The sequence below is a fragment of the Loxodonta africana genome, chromosome 13 (genome assembly GCF_030014295.1).
Source record: "Loxodonta africana isolate mLoxAfr1 chromosome 13, mLoxAfr1.hap2, whole genome shotgun sequence".
Taxonomy (NCBI): Eukaryota; Metazoa; Chordata; class Mammalia; order Proboscidea; family Elephantidae; genus Loxodonta; species Loxodonta africana.
In genome coordinates, this window is record NC_087354.1 from 52260439 (window position 1) to 52277591 (window position 17153).

Sequence of the window (17153 nt, forward strand, 5' to 3'; positions counted from 1 at the left end):
ATATAGAAGAATGGTATTTTATATTTCGCTAGTGTTACTATAGGGTCACCATGAGTCGGAATCATTGGTTTTTGTTTTTTTTATGTCAATATTACTATAATTCTTAAAGAATTTATAAAAATGAAGTCATAGTCCAATTTAAATTATATGCTTTGAGGCTAATTACTTTAATAATTTAATTTTCCCTGATTTCCTATCTAAATGATCAAATAGTATTTGTTTTATGATTAAATTAGCATGTATTCACATGCCTCAGACGTAAGGAGATAATGATCTGACATTTGATATTATGCATATTATGACATTTTCTTAATCTCAAATAGGCCAAAAAGGTTTTGGAGGAACATCCTATGGCTATTATACATTTTGGGGGGAAGTGGAGCGGATAGGGCTTCCTTAAATTTCTTCTGTATTTCTGTTCAAAGAAGGCATTCAACACCAGTTGGGTAGGAAGGGAAAGAACTGACAGCATCCACAAAATGCTTTCACACACAGAGCTGCTTTGCTCTCATTTCTTCCAGTCATCCAAGGTCTTTGATAGTCATTCCCGGAGGGATTTCAAACTACCAGCAACAATTTTGCTGCTGTGCTTTTAAAAAGCAAATGCCTCACAATGCGTACAACACCTGTGACACGGAGACGCCTGTCTCTTAGAAAGTTCTATCTCTACTAGTATAATCTGATTCCAGAGCAGCACTGACGAACAGAACTTTCTGACGTAATGGAAATGTTCTGTATCTGTGCCGTCCAATACAGTAGCTGCTGAGCACCTGAAACGTGGTTAGTGTGTCGGAGGAACTGAGCTTGTTTTAATTAAAATTCTAATAGCCACATGTGACTCGTGGTTACCTACTGGACAGTGCAGTTCTAGACCAAAAGAATCTTTTGTTTTTTATTTTTTTTTTAAGATACAACACTCACATATATATGTATAGTATTTTTTATTTCAATTTCATTCGTCATTTCATTCATCATGTCAATACCCCTAAAAAAGCTGAGAATGAGAAAAGCATTACTTTTAGTGAACACACGATGCAGAACAGAAATTGCTATTTACCCTCAGTGTAGAGTTACTTCATGATAGAAAAAAGACTACGTCTTTTCTTTTCTATTCCAGTTTCTTCTTTTTATGACTAACAAGATCAATAACTGTGACTGTGACCCATCGGTACAGTTATGTTCAGGAGTAAAATTTTTAACAAGGTCTTCTGCCTTAATACTCACCAATGAAAAAAAATGTTAAAAAATCTCCCAAAGTAAATGTGAATTTTAATAGTCTTACAGTTTAGTAACAAGGCTTCAGCCTTAACCAACAGTTTCCTGTGTTTTCAATAATAGATTTTCCAACAGAATATCCACACAGGCTAAATAACACAATAATTTATAAAACTTTGCTGTTTTTTTCCTTCTGTGGATTTTAAAATGGTGCTTGAATAAATTCTACCTCATTTGATCAGAAAATTTTTTGCTATAGACTTTCAATTTTAAATCAAGTATTTAAAACAAAGGGAGAAAACGGTGAGAAATGTTTTATGCTTGACCTAATTATCTAATGAAATCCTTATTAAATGGAGTTTTTTCAAGTAGGAAAAGAAATTCAGGCTAGACTTGTTAAGTTACAACCCAGATTCATGAAGGATATTAACCACGTACGTGCTAAAAGGAACTTATAAACTTATTCAGCTATTTAAGGCGAGGAGAAAAAAATTCTAGAACGTGAAAGTGTCTTTACCTCGTAGTGAACAAACTGGTCCATTTTCTTGATTCTTAGAGCGCTTATTTCTGAACTGACTTGGAATATCTAATGAAAGATCTTAAAAGAAGATAGGAAAACAGAGCCATTAAAAAAGCATATGCTCAGTAATAAATAACTTCAAAAACATGTATTTCTAGAGATTTATCTCTTTGCTATCTAAGTCTTCAAAGGAAACATTAAAATTAATGTTTTAATAAAATATCATATATCCACAAGCCAAATATGTCTTACCTAGGAATGGGTCGAACTTTCTAGATTCTGTCCCACATATGAGGCAGTTAACCTCATTCTGGAGAACACCTCCAAATATAGCCGTGACAACAGTAGATGCTCCATTTCTAAAGAAAACACACACAGGAAAACATCTCAGTAAAAACCACTCTCTTCGACATTTGAAAAACTGAAACAAATATTTGCAAAAGCCCCTGTAGGTGACTGCTTTGGGGGAATATGTGCATCACTTATATTTATTTAAATTACAAAATAATACAAAAACTTCAAAGCTATACAGACACAGACGAAATAAAAGAGTAATGCAATTGGAAGATCAAATCCCTCTCTAAACCCATTATTTTCTCCAGAAGTAACTAACACGGGTGTGGGACTACCCTTCAGACCTTTGCTCTCTATTAATTAGCATATCACCTACATGCCTATACTTGGGCCATAATGACCCTACCCCCAACACACACACAAACACACACACACGCAGAAATACACCCACTCTTCACTCATCAACATGGTTAGGTTCCAAAGACCAGGTCGTTCTGTTATGTAAAAACAAAGGATGAGCACATCAGATCACAAAACAGAGGATGACTACGTCATTACGTAACTGCCAACCACTGAGAATCATGGCCCAGACACGTTGACACATAACCTTAATCATTACAGCCTGCGTTCCTCTCGCCTCGCACATTAGCATTCGTTACTGCCAGATGTACACTGCTAACACGCTGAGTAGATTTTTTACTATTGTCGCAAATGCGAAACATTGACTAACGAGATAGTTGGTAAGTGAGGAGTAGGTGTATCTCTCTCAGAAAACAGGAACCTGCCTTGTATTTGAATCTTTGGAAAGTCTATTACTTTACTTTGAACAGCCTTAATCAGAGATCCTTTTAGATATTTTTAGATAGGCATCTGTCAGATTTGGGGAAAAGAAGGTAAAGAAATTTAATACAGATTCAGTAATTTTTATTTCTGGAGGTGTGACTTTATAATTGAAAGTGCTGAATGTTACTATAAACAAGCCTTTTTAAAAAGCCCACTTTAAAAAAAAAAAGTGTAAGTACCGTATTTTTACTCAAACGTGGCTTCTGCGTCTGTTTGCCGGTCTTGCCCTCCCCCCATGAAGTATTTCTGTAAGCGCTGTGCTGATTTTTTTCTACAGCAACACGTGAAAGAGGATTGGCATGGCGGTGGGAGTGTCTCATGAGGGGAGGGCGTGGCTGGCAAACAAACACAGAAGGCGTGTATTATCTGCAAAAAAATACGGTAATTTCCTTGTAGAGGTCAAGAACAGTGGAAACACCACTGTTCTAATGTTACCTCACCTTTCCATGCCTCAACTTCACGTCTGTAAAATAGGGATTACAGGAAGAGTATCCACCTCAGTGGCCTGGTGTGTAGGCAGAACATGCAAAGTGCTTTTAGAGGCGTGCTGAGCAAAAGGAAACCACTTAAAAATGTTCACACTACCTTATTAGCATAAAGCTAAATCATGCTTGCTTCTGGCTTTTTTTTTTCCCCCTAGAGTGTTTCTTGAACATGGACTGCGATCTTTCTGACAGCTGCTCAGTACACCACAGTATGGACATACAACAGACAGAGGAATGATCGAGAAAGTGCACCATGACAGCCAAGTAACGCAAACACTTGCTTAGACGGCACTTCCTACGTGCCAGGCTCCATTCCTCTCCATTTATCAAATCAGTGAATCCTCGCAACAACTCCATGAGATGGATACTATTAGCCCCATTTTCAGACAAGGAAGCTGAGGCCCAAAAGGTAAGTAACTTAGCATAAGTCACTCAGGTGGTCTGGCCTGAGCATCTGTGCTGGTAACACTATACAAGATTTAACCAATAAGCTGGCAGATAGTGAGGTTGTTTTTGCTAAAGTGAACAGTGCTACAACAAACACCTGCATGTTAGTGCAGTAATGCAGTTATTTGAGTCAGTAAATGCCTCTTTTTGCTAACAGCACTTTGAGGTGGTTTCTGTCACTTGCAATCAATGAACCATGCTTTCTCAGCTGCTCTGAATTAAACCTACGAGACAGATGAGGCAGACTAAACCTAATCAACCAATTCTATCATTCTAAAAGGCTGCCTCCTTTTCTAGGAAACAGCTTCCTTCCTTTCCTGGCAAAAGAAACATATTGCAGCTTTATTAAAAAAAAGAGGAGCTCTGGCCTTGGTAAATAAACATGGAAGCTACACTGGGCACTGCAGGACATGCAGGCCATTTCAGCTCTCAGGCTAAATATCCGTGCTGTGAACAGAAGACACGCCAGAAAACACCAACTGAAAATGAAGGGGCTATAATTGATTCTTCATGCGGATGTTGTATTTTATTAATACGGAAATGGCTTTTATTAAAAACCCAATATATCTCAACTCAATATGGTTCTTCCTTCATAACCTTCCCCTCTGAGAAAAGGATGCCCACCAAGTCTGGCAATAACTTACGACTGATTTGTGTGGTGGCGATCTGAGGTGTACCATGACTTAAACAAGGCTCGTAAATAAACTCTGAAATGGCTCCATTTACCGTAAGTACACATGAAGTGTGTTTCAACGTTGACTACTTGGACAGGTTCTTATGCTGTTAAACCAGTTGCCCTCCAGTTGATTCCAACTCACAGCAACCCCACTGTGTGTCAAAGTAGAACTGTGCTCCCTGGGGTTTTCGATGGCTGACATTTCAGAAGCAGATCACTGGGCCTTTCTTCTGAGGCACCTTTGGGTGGACTTGAACCTCCAACCTTCTGGTTAGCAGCCAAGCATGTTAACCATCAGCACCACCCAGGAACTCCCTTATGCTGCTAGAGTCCTTTAGAGTGGCACTAATGGTTTTCTATGTACCAAAGGGAAGGAATTTGCCAGTTATTTCTACCACACCACCACCACCACCACCACCACCCCATCTTCGGTAGGGTGGGGTGTGCTTGTACAACTGAATACAAATGCTGCATTTCCTAATTTTAGTGACTATGATCCTTACATCCTGAAATACCTCCTCCAGTGACTTCAAGGAAATATAAGGGATTCAGAACGTAGTCAATTTGGTGATATGCTTTTCACTTTTAACTCATTAATGGAATTTGCAATTACCATTCTTTAAAATATCATGAAATAGTATGAATTAATACTGAAAAATTCATTAGGTACTAAAATAGCACGCTATGAGTATTAGAGGAGCCCTGGTGGTAAAAGCGCTCGACTGCTAACCAAAAGGTCAGCAGTTCTAACTCACGAGCCTCTCCACAGGAGAAAGATGTGGCAGTCTGCTTCCGTAAAGATTTACAGCCTTGGAAATCCTATGGTGCAGTTCTGCTCTGTGCTATAGGGTCGCTATGAGTCAGAATTGACGGCAATGGTATGAGTATTACAGTGTGTGTCCGTAAGGCTGTCCTAGGCATCATAATAAAGACACATACCCTCTCACTTCACACAGACTATCTTTGATACAAGTCCAGTTCAATATACTTTGTGTATGAGTATGCCATCATAAAATACATTTTACCAGGTCACAGGCCCTTTGGTTCTAAACTGGATCCTAATTGGAATCACAGCTACCAAGACCTGGGGAGGGGACAGAGGGGACAAACACCTCAAGAATTACTGCAATTCATATTGGCTGCACTTCTGATACTGCCAGATTGGCTATGAGGCTGAGGGTGCCTTGCTTCATTATTAAAAAACCTAGTCTTACTAAAGGAGGCCTGGTGGTGCGGTGGTTAAATGTTTGGCTGCTAACCAAAAGGCCGGCAGTTCGAACCCATCAGCCACTCCTCAGGACAAAGACGTGGCAGTCTGCTTCTGTAAAGATTACAGCCTTAGAAGCCCTGTGGGGCAGTTCTACTCTATTCTATAGGTTCGCTATGAGTTAGAACTGACTCAGTGGCAGTGGGTTTGTCTTTTTTTGGTACTCTTAGTAAATCAGACTTAGGGACTGCCAGACAATACAACAGCGACCCTATATAGTATGTACCCTTTTCTTTCTTTTCAGCTTCCCTGCACAGCTCAGTACCAACAACAGAAGGAGGGCACTATTGACCGAAATCAAGGCTGAAATAACAGTAAGTCATCCCTGCCTCAAGGAAAACAAGTGTCTGATCTCAGCGTAGGTTTGCAGCTGTTAGTACGGAGGAAAGCAATCCGGAGGGCTTGTGTTCATTCAGACTGACAGGCAAGAAAAATTCTGAGGACTTACAGATGCCTCAATACCATTAAAGAAGAGACATACTTTAGGAGAATCTCAGTCCAAAATGCGGTTTCAGGAAAATTCACGTTTAAACTTTTGTTTTTAGTGAACAAATGCAATTATTTTGGTATATGAAAATCAAGTCTTCCACCCATTGCAAAGTACATCTGTGAGAAAACCTTTTAAATGCTAAATCATACACGTTTTCTATTATTTTTTTCAAGCTTAAAAATAATTGACACTAAGTAACAATTAGAACCACCACACCAGTCACCATGGAGTCCTTTCCAATTCCCCCATGTGTGGCAGAGTAGAACTCTATTCCACCGGATTTTCCGTGGCTGATTTTTTTTGGAAGTAGATCACCAGGTTTTTCTTCCCAGGTGCCTCTGGGTGGACTCAAACCTCCGACCCTTTGATTATCACTGAGCGCATAACCATCTGTGCCACCCAGGGACTTCTAAAAACCAGCACCATTCCAGCATGTAAATACAAGATGCCGCTGGGCTGGACGCAGGGGGCACATTTAGTTCACTTGGTCACAAAGTTCAAGTACACAAAAGTTGCAGCAAACATCCAGGACACCCTCTCTCCCACCAGTATAAGTTTAGTATATAGCAACACCAACAGAAATGTCTGAAGCCAGTAAACCATTAAAAGGAAACTAAATCTTACATGCAGCATTTGTTACTTGCAGACAAAGTGGAATTCTCCTGCAGAATCGCTGAGCGGGAAACACCATTGAAACCGCCCTGGAGTTCCAAGTGTAGGTGGTCCAAAAGGTAGCGCATGAACTCATGGGCGTCCTGCTGCTGATAGCCCCTTAAAACAAACAGAACACTCGGTCACTGGGAGGCTCTGCCACCCACTGCAACAAACAGGTGGGCAGAGAGCTGGAAACGGCTGCTGCAGCTCTGTGCTCAGCAGCACCCAGGGCTCCTCAGCTTTCACCTCCACGAGCTTCACATTTTACACAGAAAATCTCCTTTCAAGAAAAAATTCTAATACTTGAAAGTAAGTTTGAAAACTAAAGAATATGAGAGCTAGTTGGCCTTATGGTCATCTCTTCAACAGACCCCTCACTTACCCAAGTCTCCTGGATGGACCCTGAATCTTTCCACTGTCCCACTGAGCCCCTCCAGTAGGTGCTCCAAGGCTGAAATTCCACATCACACCTTTTCCAGAAAACTAGGTCTAAACCACCACATTAAAACAATCTGCCTAATGTACATTAATGAATCCTTCCAACTGCACCCTCTCTTTTATATCAACATACATAATTTCTGACATTTCCTCCACCTTTACAAACACCGCTTTGGGCCCATGTGAGATCTGGGATGCTCAGCTGTTCTACAGATGTAGGTTATGGGCTTCTGTTTCAACTTGTGATATTTACCTGAAAACATACAGTCCCTGCTTCGAATTTTTCTGAGTTTGACTAAAAGACATTTACCATTCCATTTTTAAATATTATTTCTGAATGCCTTTCTAAATATTACTTAGTAAGTATGTTAATCTCAACAAACTTTAGCTTTCTTTTAAACTACTTTTTAACAGTTTCCTCTGTAGTCACTGCAGGTTTCTCTCATTCTCTAGTGAGGTTAAAGGAGACACTCCTTACATTTGGGTGCAATGTTTGTTTTCTACACAAACTATTTCAGTAATGTCACCCACGCAGTTGTCTGTGAGCTAGGGAGGAAGTGGACTGGTGACGCACCAACTGGTGTCACTGTGGCAGACAGCCAAAAGAAGACAGAGGGAAGTAACATTGGATCCAATTTTAACACTGTTCCTCACATTCACTTGTTTGTGACTTCAGATACTACTAGCCTTTCTCCTCAATGTCTACAGGGAGAGCAACAGAAAATCTACGTCATCAAGAGGCTGTGAGCAATACCGCTGAAGACCACACTGCAAATACGAAAAGCCTTGCTGATCATGACACTCCCCTTTGAATGACAGGGCTGAGAAAGGGAATGCTGCCAAGACGCAACATATAGAAATGTGGTGGAAACTGTCTCTTCACAACCATTTTTGGCACAATGAAAACAAATCACGTTTATCCAACTCTTAAAGACAAAGAAATATTCCAATAAAGAACAGTCAAAGAAAATGGTACTTTTGCTTGCCTGAGTGAGAAAAACAGAGATCCCAAATAATGAGACAGACACCACCAAACAGTGACACACACAGGTAGTGGTGATGCCCAACGTGCTGAGCTGTGCATACACCTGGGCACTACTGACTAGTCTCTATGTGTTGGCAGTGCCAGGACATGATCTGCAAAATGGCAAAGGTCAACAGAGAATATCATAGGCCTCTACAGGATCAAATTTTATCATTCTTGAACAAATTTCCTCTAAAATTCCTAGGACACATTAGAATTTAGGTTGTTCAGACTTAAAATATCTTTAACATTCATAAAGCATTTCAAATTATTATTCTGTCCCAAATATCTGCAAAACCAAAGTCAGCTAAATTTAGCTATTCCTATTCAGTATCTGGCATCCTATCATGGCTAAGTTTCTTCAAGACAAAAATGCCAGAAAAGAAGGATGACAAAGATGAAACTTTGTTTACAAACACACAAAAAACACACAACAGCAAAATTCCTATCTAGAAGAATAGTGTTTAAATATAAAATATCAACAGTATAGTATTTTTAACATCCTTTGCTATTTATAAATGGCCTAAAAAATAATTGTTAGATTAAAATATCACATGCAAAGATATACTGTCTACAAAGCCAAGCTAGTATATATACAAGAATTATGTTTAATTAATTTATTCACCATCATTTCTAAGCATGAACCACAACCAGAACTGATAAAAACTAAAAAAAAAAAAAAAAAAAAAAACCCTCTGTTTTGGGAAGTTCACGCAAATAAATTAAATCACATTGGACACCAAAGTAGAAATAGCACATAAATGACAAGAAAAGCATGGAAATAAACATCATGACCTGAGCTAAATTATCAAGAGACTTTCCTGGAGAATGGTTAGCATTAAGCTGGGTCCTAAATAAGAGCTAGAGACCACAGAACAGGAAGCATATGACATACAAAGATACCATGGCAACAAGACAAGGTCGTGTTAAGGAAGGCAAGGAGTAACAGAGACTAGCAGAGAATACCATCAAAACCACACGGCACATGCCCTCTGCCCAGAAGCTCCTCTTTTATGTACCTGCATCTGTATGTGTAAGACTATTCACAGCAGCACTCTTTGGGACCGCAAAGGATCAGAAGCAATCTGTGCAACTATCCATAGGGACTATTACCTAAATTAGAACACAGCCATAAAGGGGAATATTATACGGCCATATTATAGATTGAGGAAGCTATTTAATTTTTTTTTTTTACTGCGATTTAGGTGAACGTTTACAGAGCAAGTTAGTTTCTCATTCAAAAATTTCTACACAAATTGTTTCCTGGCATTGGCTGCAATCCCAGGTTTCTCCCCCTTTCCCTTTCCATCCCAGGTTCACTGTGTCCATTTGTCCACTTTTCCTGTCCCCTCCCACCTTCTCAGCTTTGTTCCTGGGCAGGTGTCCCCCATTTGATCTCATATACTTGACTGATCTAAGAAGCATGTTCCTCATATGTGTTGTCTTATACTGAAAAAACAAACCTGTTGCCACTAAGTTGATTCTGACTCACAGCAGCCCTAAAGTGACCTTATAGGACAAAACAGAACTGTCCCATAGGGTTTCCAAGGAACAGCTGGTGGATCTGGACTGCTAAGCTTTTGGTTAGCAGCTGAGCTCTTAACCACTGTGCCACTAGGGCTCTGTTTGTCTTATAGTACTGCCTAATCTTTGATTGAAAGGTGAACTTCGGGAGTGGCTTCAAGTCTGAGTTAGAAGGGTATCCGGGGGCCACAGTCTCGGGGGTTCCTCCAGTCCCCGTCAGACCAGTAAGTCTGGTCTTTTTTTGTGGATTTGATCATTTGTTCTACATTTTTCTCCCACTCTGTCTGGGGTGCTCTTTTGTAATCCCAGTTACAGCAGTCGGTAGTGGTAGCTGGGCACCATCTAGTTCTTCTGGTCTAGGGGTCACATAGGCTGTGGTTCCTATAGTCCACTAGTCCTTTGCACTAATTGCTCCCTTGGGTCTTTAGTATTTTTCTGAAGAAGCTATTTATACTAAGGTGAAATTATCTCAAAATAGGGAGAAAAAAGATGGTATGTTACCATTAATGTTAAAAATTAGATACACATATAAACACACATATTTGCTTGTATATATACACAGAATATCACTAGAAGGATACACGGAAATCTGGTAACTATGGTTGTCTCCAGAAAGCAGAATGAATGGCCGGGAAACACCGCATGAAAAAAACTTTCATTGCATATCCTTTTTTGCCTTTGAATTCTGAACCATATGTATGCATTGTGCCTACTAAAATATAAATTTTAAACTATTAAAAAAAAGGACAGAAAAGGCTGGGTAGCCTAGAAGTCACAGAAGTGTGGTAGGCAAACACAGATTTTGGGAAACCTTGAAAGTTCAGGAAAAATCTCCCTGCTAAGTAACTGACTTTTACTTTGAGTGCAAGAAGTGAAATAACAGCCTTGATGATTTCTAGATCCGAAGCTATTGAAGATATTTAGAGCATAATTTTCCTGGATTTGTTTAATAAATAAAAGTTGTTCCTGCTTCTACTTGCATGCTTGTATTTCAGAATCCTCATATTTCATTCCAAGGGGTCAAATTCTCTAGACACTTCCCCATGTTAATCAAGGTAAAAAGGCTTTCTAAAAAATAATTTCCCTTGGGATTATAAACGTAGAAACATACCCAGTGCCGTCGAGTCGATTCCGACTCAGATTGGCCTTAAGAAACGTAACTCAAGACTAACGCCCTTCCATATATACCTGTTGTCAGACCCTCACCCTGCGTACCTGAGAGGAATAAGCCCGACCAGTCTCACACCTGGGCCTTGTACAGTGATCCTGCACTAAAGCTTATTAAAAAAAAAAAAAAGTTTATTATTATGGATTGTATTATCCATAATATAATCTCCAGATCGAGATCTAACCAAGAGAAAAAGTATTCATGGATTACATGAATGGGAAACAGTATCAATTAGTTGCAGAACTAAGAATACAAATGCATCCTATTTCCATCAGTGACTAAGAAAACCTCAGAGTTCAAGTATATCAAGAATCTCTCCCAGAAACTCCATGCCCAGTTCCTCAATTTGATTACCTTTTCTAAAAGTTCTGTTTCTTCATTAGCAGGAATATCAGAATGTGTAAAACTAATCAGTTTAAAACTAAATCATGCTCAGCTGGGCTACAGAAACTAAAACGGGCTGAGATGTGTACAGATTTGAATGAAAAGTTGCACTCTCCTGAATAAAACCATCATACTTCTAAACTTTCAATTAAGAATGAGAGAACCTGGTCACCGTGAGAATGAAGAAGAACAATAGAAAGTTGGTTAGTGGGTCTCGTGCGGACAGATTACTGTTAACACATCTATTATAAACCAACTCCACAAAGACCTGGGCTCTAATTCTGGTCCTAACAACTACTAGATGTACATGATGAGACAGGTGCTTCCCTTCCCTGAGTCTCAGTTTTGTCTTCTTCGAAAGGGAGATAACACTTCCTACCCTGGCCAGAGCTTTGTTGTTGTTTTTTTTTAAGGAAGATCAGATATACCCATTGCTGTTGAGTCAATTCCAACTCCTAGTGACCCTGTAAGACAGAGTACAACTGCCCCACAGGGTTTCCAAGGAGCAGCTGATGGATATGAACTGCTGACCTTTTGGTTAGCAGCTGAGCTCTTAAGCACTACGCCACCAGGGCTCCTGAAGATCAGATATAAAAATTAACTAAAGTGCTTGGCACATAGTAGGCATTCAATAAATGGAAACTACTATACATAATAAAAAAATGTAAAGATTAAATCCTTATCAAGAATCGAGTTAGGTGATCATATTAAAAATTTTATATTAAGTCTAAGCCTGCTTAAAGGTAACTTAACGGTCATTTCCACCCTTCCTACTTAGAGTCAAGAAACTAAGAGTCACACAAAATTAGTCTCTGCTGAGAGGGGATTTAAATGGCATGATACATAAAAGAAGTTTCCTTCAAAACAAAGCCTAGAGGTAACAGTAGTCACTCATGTCAGAACCTCAAAGTTAGATGCTTAAGCAACCCAAAAATTACAATCCCATGGAGCTGTTACCTTTTACGCGTTTCTCTCTATATTAACAATATATTTAAATCACAATCTGGCAAAAGGGCAAGGTGTACTGCTAAGTTTTCCTACAGTGTGCTGGTTTTTTTACAAAGAAGAAAGGGATGTATATGAGGTACTAAAACCATGACTGGCGTCTTCGTTATCTAGTGCTGCTATAACAGAAATACCACCAGCGTATGGCTTTCACAAAGAGAAATCTATTCTCTCATAGTTTAAGAGGCCGGAAGTCTGAATTCAGGGTGCCAGCTCTGAATTTCTCTGTCTGTCTGTCCTGGGGGAAAGGTTTTCGTCATCAATCTTTCCCTGGACCAGGAGCTTCTCAGTGCAGGGCCCCTGGGTCCAAAAGACACGTTCTCCTGGCTCTTCTTGCTTGGTGGTGATGAGGTCCCCTGTCTCTCTGCTTGCTTTTCTCTTTTATATGTCAAAATGGATTGACTTAAGATACAACCTTACCTTGTAGATTGAGTTCTGCCTCATTAACATCACAGAGGCATAAAAGCAGGATTGACAACACACAGAAAAATCACAGCAGATGACAAAATGATGGACAATTACACACTACTGGGAAATATGGCCTAGACAAGTTGACACACATTTTGGACGGACACAATTCAATCCATAACAATTAGTAAGAACCATGACTTGCTTCAGCAGAAGGTGGTAAGGCTGTTGTCAAATGCCCGCAGCGCCCTAAATCTGCTATTACTCGAATCTCCACCGCAACGTCTAACCTAGGAGACAGGAGTCCTCTGAACACGGGAGCATGTCCATATTCATGCAAGGTTACAGAGAAAGCACGAATTCAATGGCTACAGTAGGATGTGGCTCAGCTGCCTTCTGTAGAGCGAATCCTCATGGACTTAACTACAGTCGTCTAAGAGGCTCAGAACCCAGACCAGTAACAATGAATATAATACCATGGATTTTACAGATTACATCTGGATTTTTTTAGTTGGAACAAGAAAGTATATGCTGGTGATTATTCATTATAAGACTTTGAAAGAAACAAGGAAATGCTGCCAGTAACTTTTCTAGAGCATATAAGTTATTTATAAGTGCTTTGTTTTTATAACAACAGGATACCCTACCCTTTGTTAAAGTCATTTCTAACATCTATTATTTAAACAAACATGTTGGTTTAGTCAGATACATTCAACTTCTGTTCTTCTCAAAAACAAAACAAGACAAAAGACAAACCGGTCTTTATTATTTAGAAGAATACCACTTCACTGAAAATTGTTTCAGGAGCAGTATCAAGAGTAACATTAAGGTTTTAAAATACCCCTCAAGTAAGACTTACCTAAAGTTTGGCATAATCTTCCAAACAACATAAAATAAGGACTCTGGACTAAATGCAGTCGGGCTGCCTTGCCATAGAGCACAGAGTGTCTTTCTAAACTCTTCCACCAACGACCTGGAAAAAAGAAAGATGATACCTGTAGCATTACCGAGAGGCTACCATTGCAATCCATAACGTCCAACTGTCTAAAGTGCATAGCAGACCAGTCAAAAGTGAAAACATAAAAAGGATTTGGTCTTTTCTGAACTAAGTCTGACAGTTCTGTAAAAGCATCCCATGAACCTTTGTGAACAGCAGTAATTACGGACAAAACTAGTTCTTTAACCATATGGCGAATTTTGAGGGTGTCAAGTACTGCTATACTTGTACACTCTGAATTTTTTTTTTTAAATCCAATAAAGCAGTGGATAAGTCACAAGCAAAATGACTTAGGAATGCAGACTTAACAATTAACAAGTTAAACAGCTAAGACAAGTAACAGGTTCTTCTCCAGCTCCTGCTCTTTTATTTCTCCCCCACAACAAGGGGCACTTTCCAGGCCTCCGTCTGTGACTACCTCTCATCTCTGCTGCAGAAAGTTTGCCACAAAACTTCAACACTCAATCCTACAGCAAAGACTCTCAACTCCAAATCTCCAGACCAGACTTTCTCATGACCACTTTTCTCCAGGTTTCTCTGGCTGCCAAAAGGGCTTTTCTACTGAATGGACTCTTATCACTCCAAGGTCAGTGTGCATACACTATTCAGCACCTGCTCTTTGCCTGTTCCACACGCTCCCTCCATTCTCCTCTTCTTCCACAGGAATCAAACTTCCATTTCTCTGCTGTGCACGTGACCTCCCAGAGTAGAGGACTGTGAGTTTGTCCAACTTTTGGGAAATTTCCTTACAGGGAAAGAGCACTCCTTCTCATTAATCTCTTCCTTCTTCCGGCTGGCTGCAATGAGGACGTAATGGCAGAGCTCCAGCACCATCTTGGACTATGTGGATGAGAGCCCCACCCCCCAGGGCTTTTGAAACAGAAAGCTAGAAGCAGCCTCATGACTTTGCGAAACAACCCTAGACAGATGACCTCCAACTTTTACATGAAAGAATAAATCAAGGATGTTTAAGTCACAGTCAATTTTGGTTTTCTATGCAAGTAGCTAAACTGATACACCTCCTCAACTTCGATGATCACATCTGTTGACGTAACCACCATACTCTTGAATATTTAATTGATACCCCAGAGAAAGTGCAACATCTTCTTTTTCACCCCTTGTTATCCTGTAGGCCCCTGAGGCACAATGTTTGACTGTCCAGTACCTGAACCCTCTTCCTGTGTTGGGAAATTCCCTACCTTGCCAGACTTGGTGAGAGCCAGGGCTCGCCTCCCACTACAGAAGCTGAAGAAGCCAGATACCTGCTTTCTCAGCCTCCTTCGCAGCCAAGACCTGGGCTCTGCCCATCTGAATCAAGAGTTAGCGACACAAAAAGGCAGGACAGCACCGAATCCTCTCTGGTGGCAACAGCGTCATGTGGAGTCCACGGGCGGCAGTAACAGCAGCTCACCAGCTCCAGCTATGCTGACAACATGAACTGTAGTATCACGCCACACGGCAGTGACAGGCATGTCCTTATGGGACAGTTCCGTGGGGTGACTGTGGCTATGGTGCTGGCTGCCTGGACTCCAGACCTGGCTTTCTCCCCATCTGGTAATGGCTAGCTCACCAACAGCCTTTCAACAGATATCCTTCTGCCTAAAGTGGCCCAGAGGCAAATTCTGCAGCTTCTAACTAAACCCAACTCCAACCGACACTAACACAACCAGTACTACCAATTCTTCCCTTAACTTTCATGCACGCGCATTCTCCTCCTCTTCACTTCACTGCTCCCCCTCCCACCTGATTACTGTAAGGCATGAGACCTCCTCGAGTGCAGGCGCACTCAGGCTCATCCCACATGCTGCTCCCCGGGAGATTCTTCCAGAACACTGCTTCTAGTGATGCCACTCCAGCCTTGCTCCAATGCCTGGCTTTCAAGTCCCCTCATATTGTGGCTCTGTCCCTACTGCCCACTGTTCCAACGTATTCTGTCCCTTTCTCCTTCAGTCACCTAGTCAGGATGGTGTCAGATTAGAAGATACCTTTTCGGAATATGCGAGAATGGGCGTACGTGGGAGCGGGAATGAGCAGGCAGGGAAAGCTTTACACTCAATACACAGATCCTAAATCAGAGCCCTATTGTCAGTAATGGTAAGATACAGAAAAAAAAAGTATCCCTTACAATCATGAAATATGATAGACCTTCTAACCCTGAGACAGGTCTGGGCCGCCCTGAACTCGAATACAGGGTTGGCCCTTAATAATTAATTATCTACTTTTTTCCCCTATTCGTATCAACTAAAAGTTGACTGCATTGCCTTGTAATTAATTTGCTGGCTACAAATTCATTGTATTTTCCAAGACAGGATTACCCAAAAAATATGACATGTTAATTCACACTGACTAAACTGCATTTCATATATACTAAACCAAAAAAAACAAACCCACTGTCCTTGAGTCGATTCCGACTCATAACGACCCTACAGGATACCGTAGAACTGTCCCATAGCGTTTCCAAGGAGGGGCTGGTAGATTGGAACTGCAGATTTTATATTAGCAGCCAAGCTCTTAACCACTACGCCACCAGGTCTCCGTTTCATATGTAAATGTCATCAATTTTAGGATGCCCAAATTCGAAAAGCCTCAGTAAGTAGAGTGCTAAATTTATCCTGCCTGTTATGGTAAATAAGAACAAAAGAACTCCAACATTATTCAGACTGCCAGCTAGATATTTAAGCACAGTCTTTAGAAAAAAATTTAGAATTTTTATTTGTGCCTCTTAACTCATGTAACGCAATGAAAATCACCAGTAAGAGTCATTTGTTTTGTAGCTCAAAGCCAGAAATAACATACTCTTATAACTCACACATTGTTATCCCCTTGGCTCCTTGTGTGGTAAGTTCGCCTTCCTGCCGTTTTCCCATTCCTTAACTCCACAGCGGGCAGTTCTTTGAAATAACAGCAAAACTGCTCAATGTTACTATTTTAAAAGGAAGAAAATTATATAAAAAAAGAATTTAATAGGACTGCAAAGAAAGTTCTATGAAACCTACATATAGACTTTGAAAATGCAATCATTCACTTATCTCATTTAAATTGCACTCAATGCAATCTCTTACCTTGAGCTTCTTCATTAAATTTCTTCATTAACTCCAAGATAAACAGTATAGACAGATGACCAAAACTCTGACCAGACAGAGTAAGATGACTCTTACTCTGTTCAAGACTCCTCAACCCTCCCCCTACTCCCATCTATAGGTTATCACCATTTCTCTTTTCAGGGTGCTTATTTCCAAGTATTCGATAATTTACTAAAGTAAAAAAGACCATGAAACCAACCATATCATTTAGATATACTATTGGAAACCCTG

General features: G+C 40.2%; 1 protein-coding gene across 2 annotated transcripts in view; it reads right to left on the reverse strand.

The window, feature by feature from the left end:
• The window catches only part of USP3 (ubiquitin specific peptidase 3), an 87901-nt gene that overhangs the window by 13730 nt on the left and 57018 nt on the right, over window positions 1-17153 (reverse strand). Inside the window, exons 7-11 of one of the 2 annotated variants that reach the window (XM_003418345.3) lie at window positions 16649-16762; window positions 13702-13815; window positions 6862-7008; window positions 1988-2094; window positions 1733-1813 (exon numbers count right to left, since the gene is read on the reverse strand). In XM_003418345.3, coding sequence (XP_003418393.1) covers window positions 1733-1813; window positions 1988-2094; window positions 6862-7008; window positions 13702-13815; window positions 16649-16762 — 563 coding nt within the window. The remainder of the gene's footprint in view (window positions 1-1732; window positions 1814-1987; window positions 2095-6861; window positions 7009-13701; window positions 13816-16648; window positions 16763-17153) is intronic. The other variant, XM_064267433.1, reaches the window with a different exon arrangement.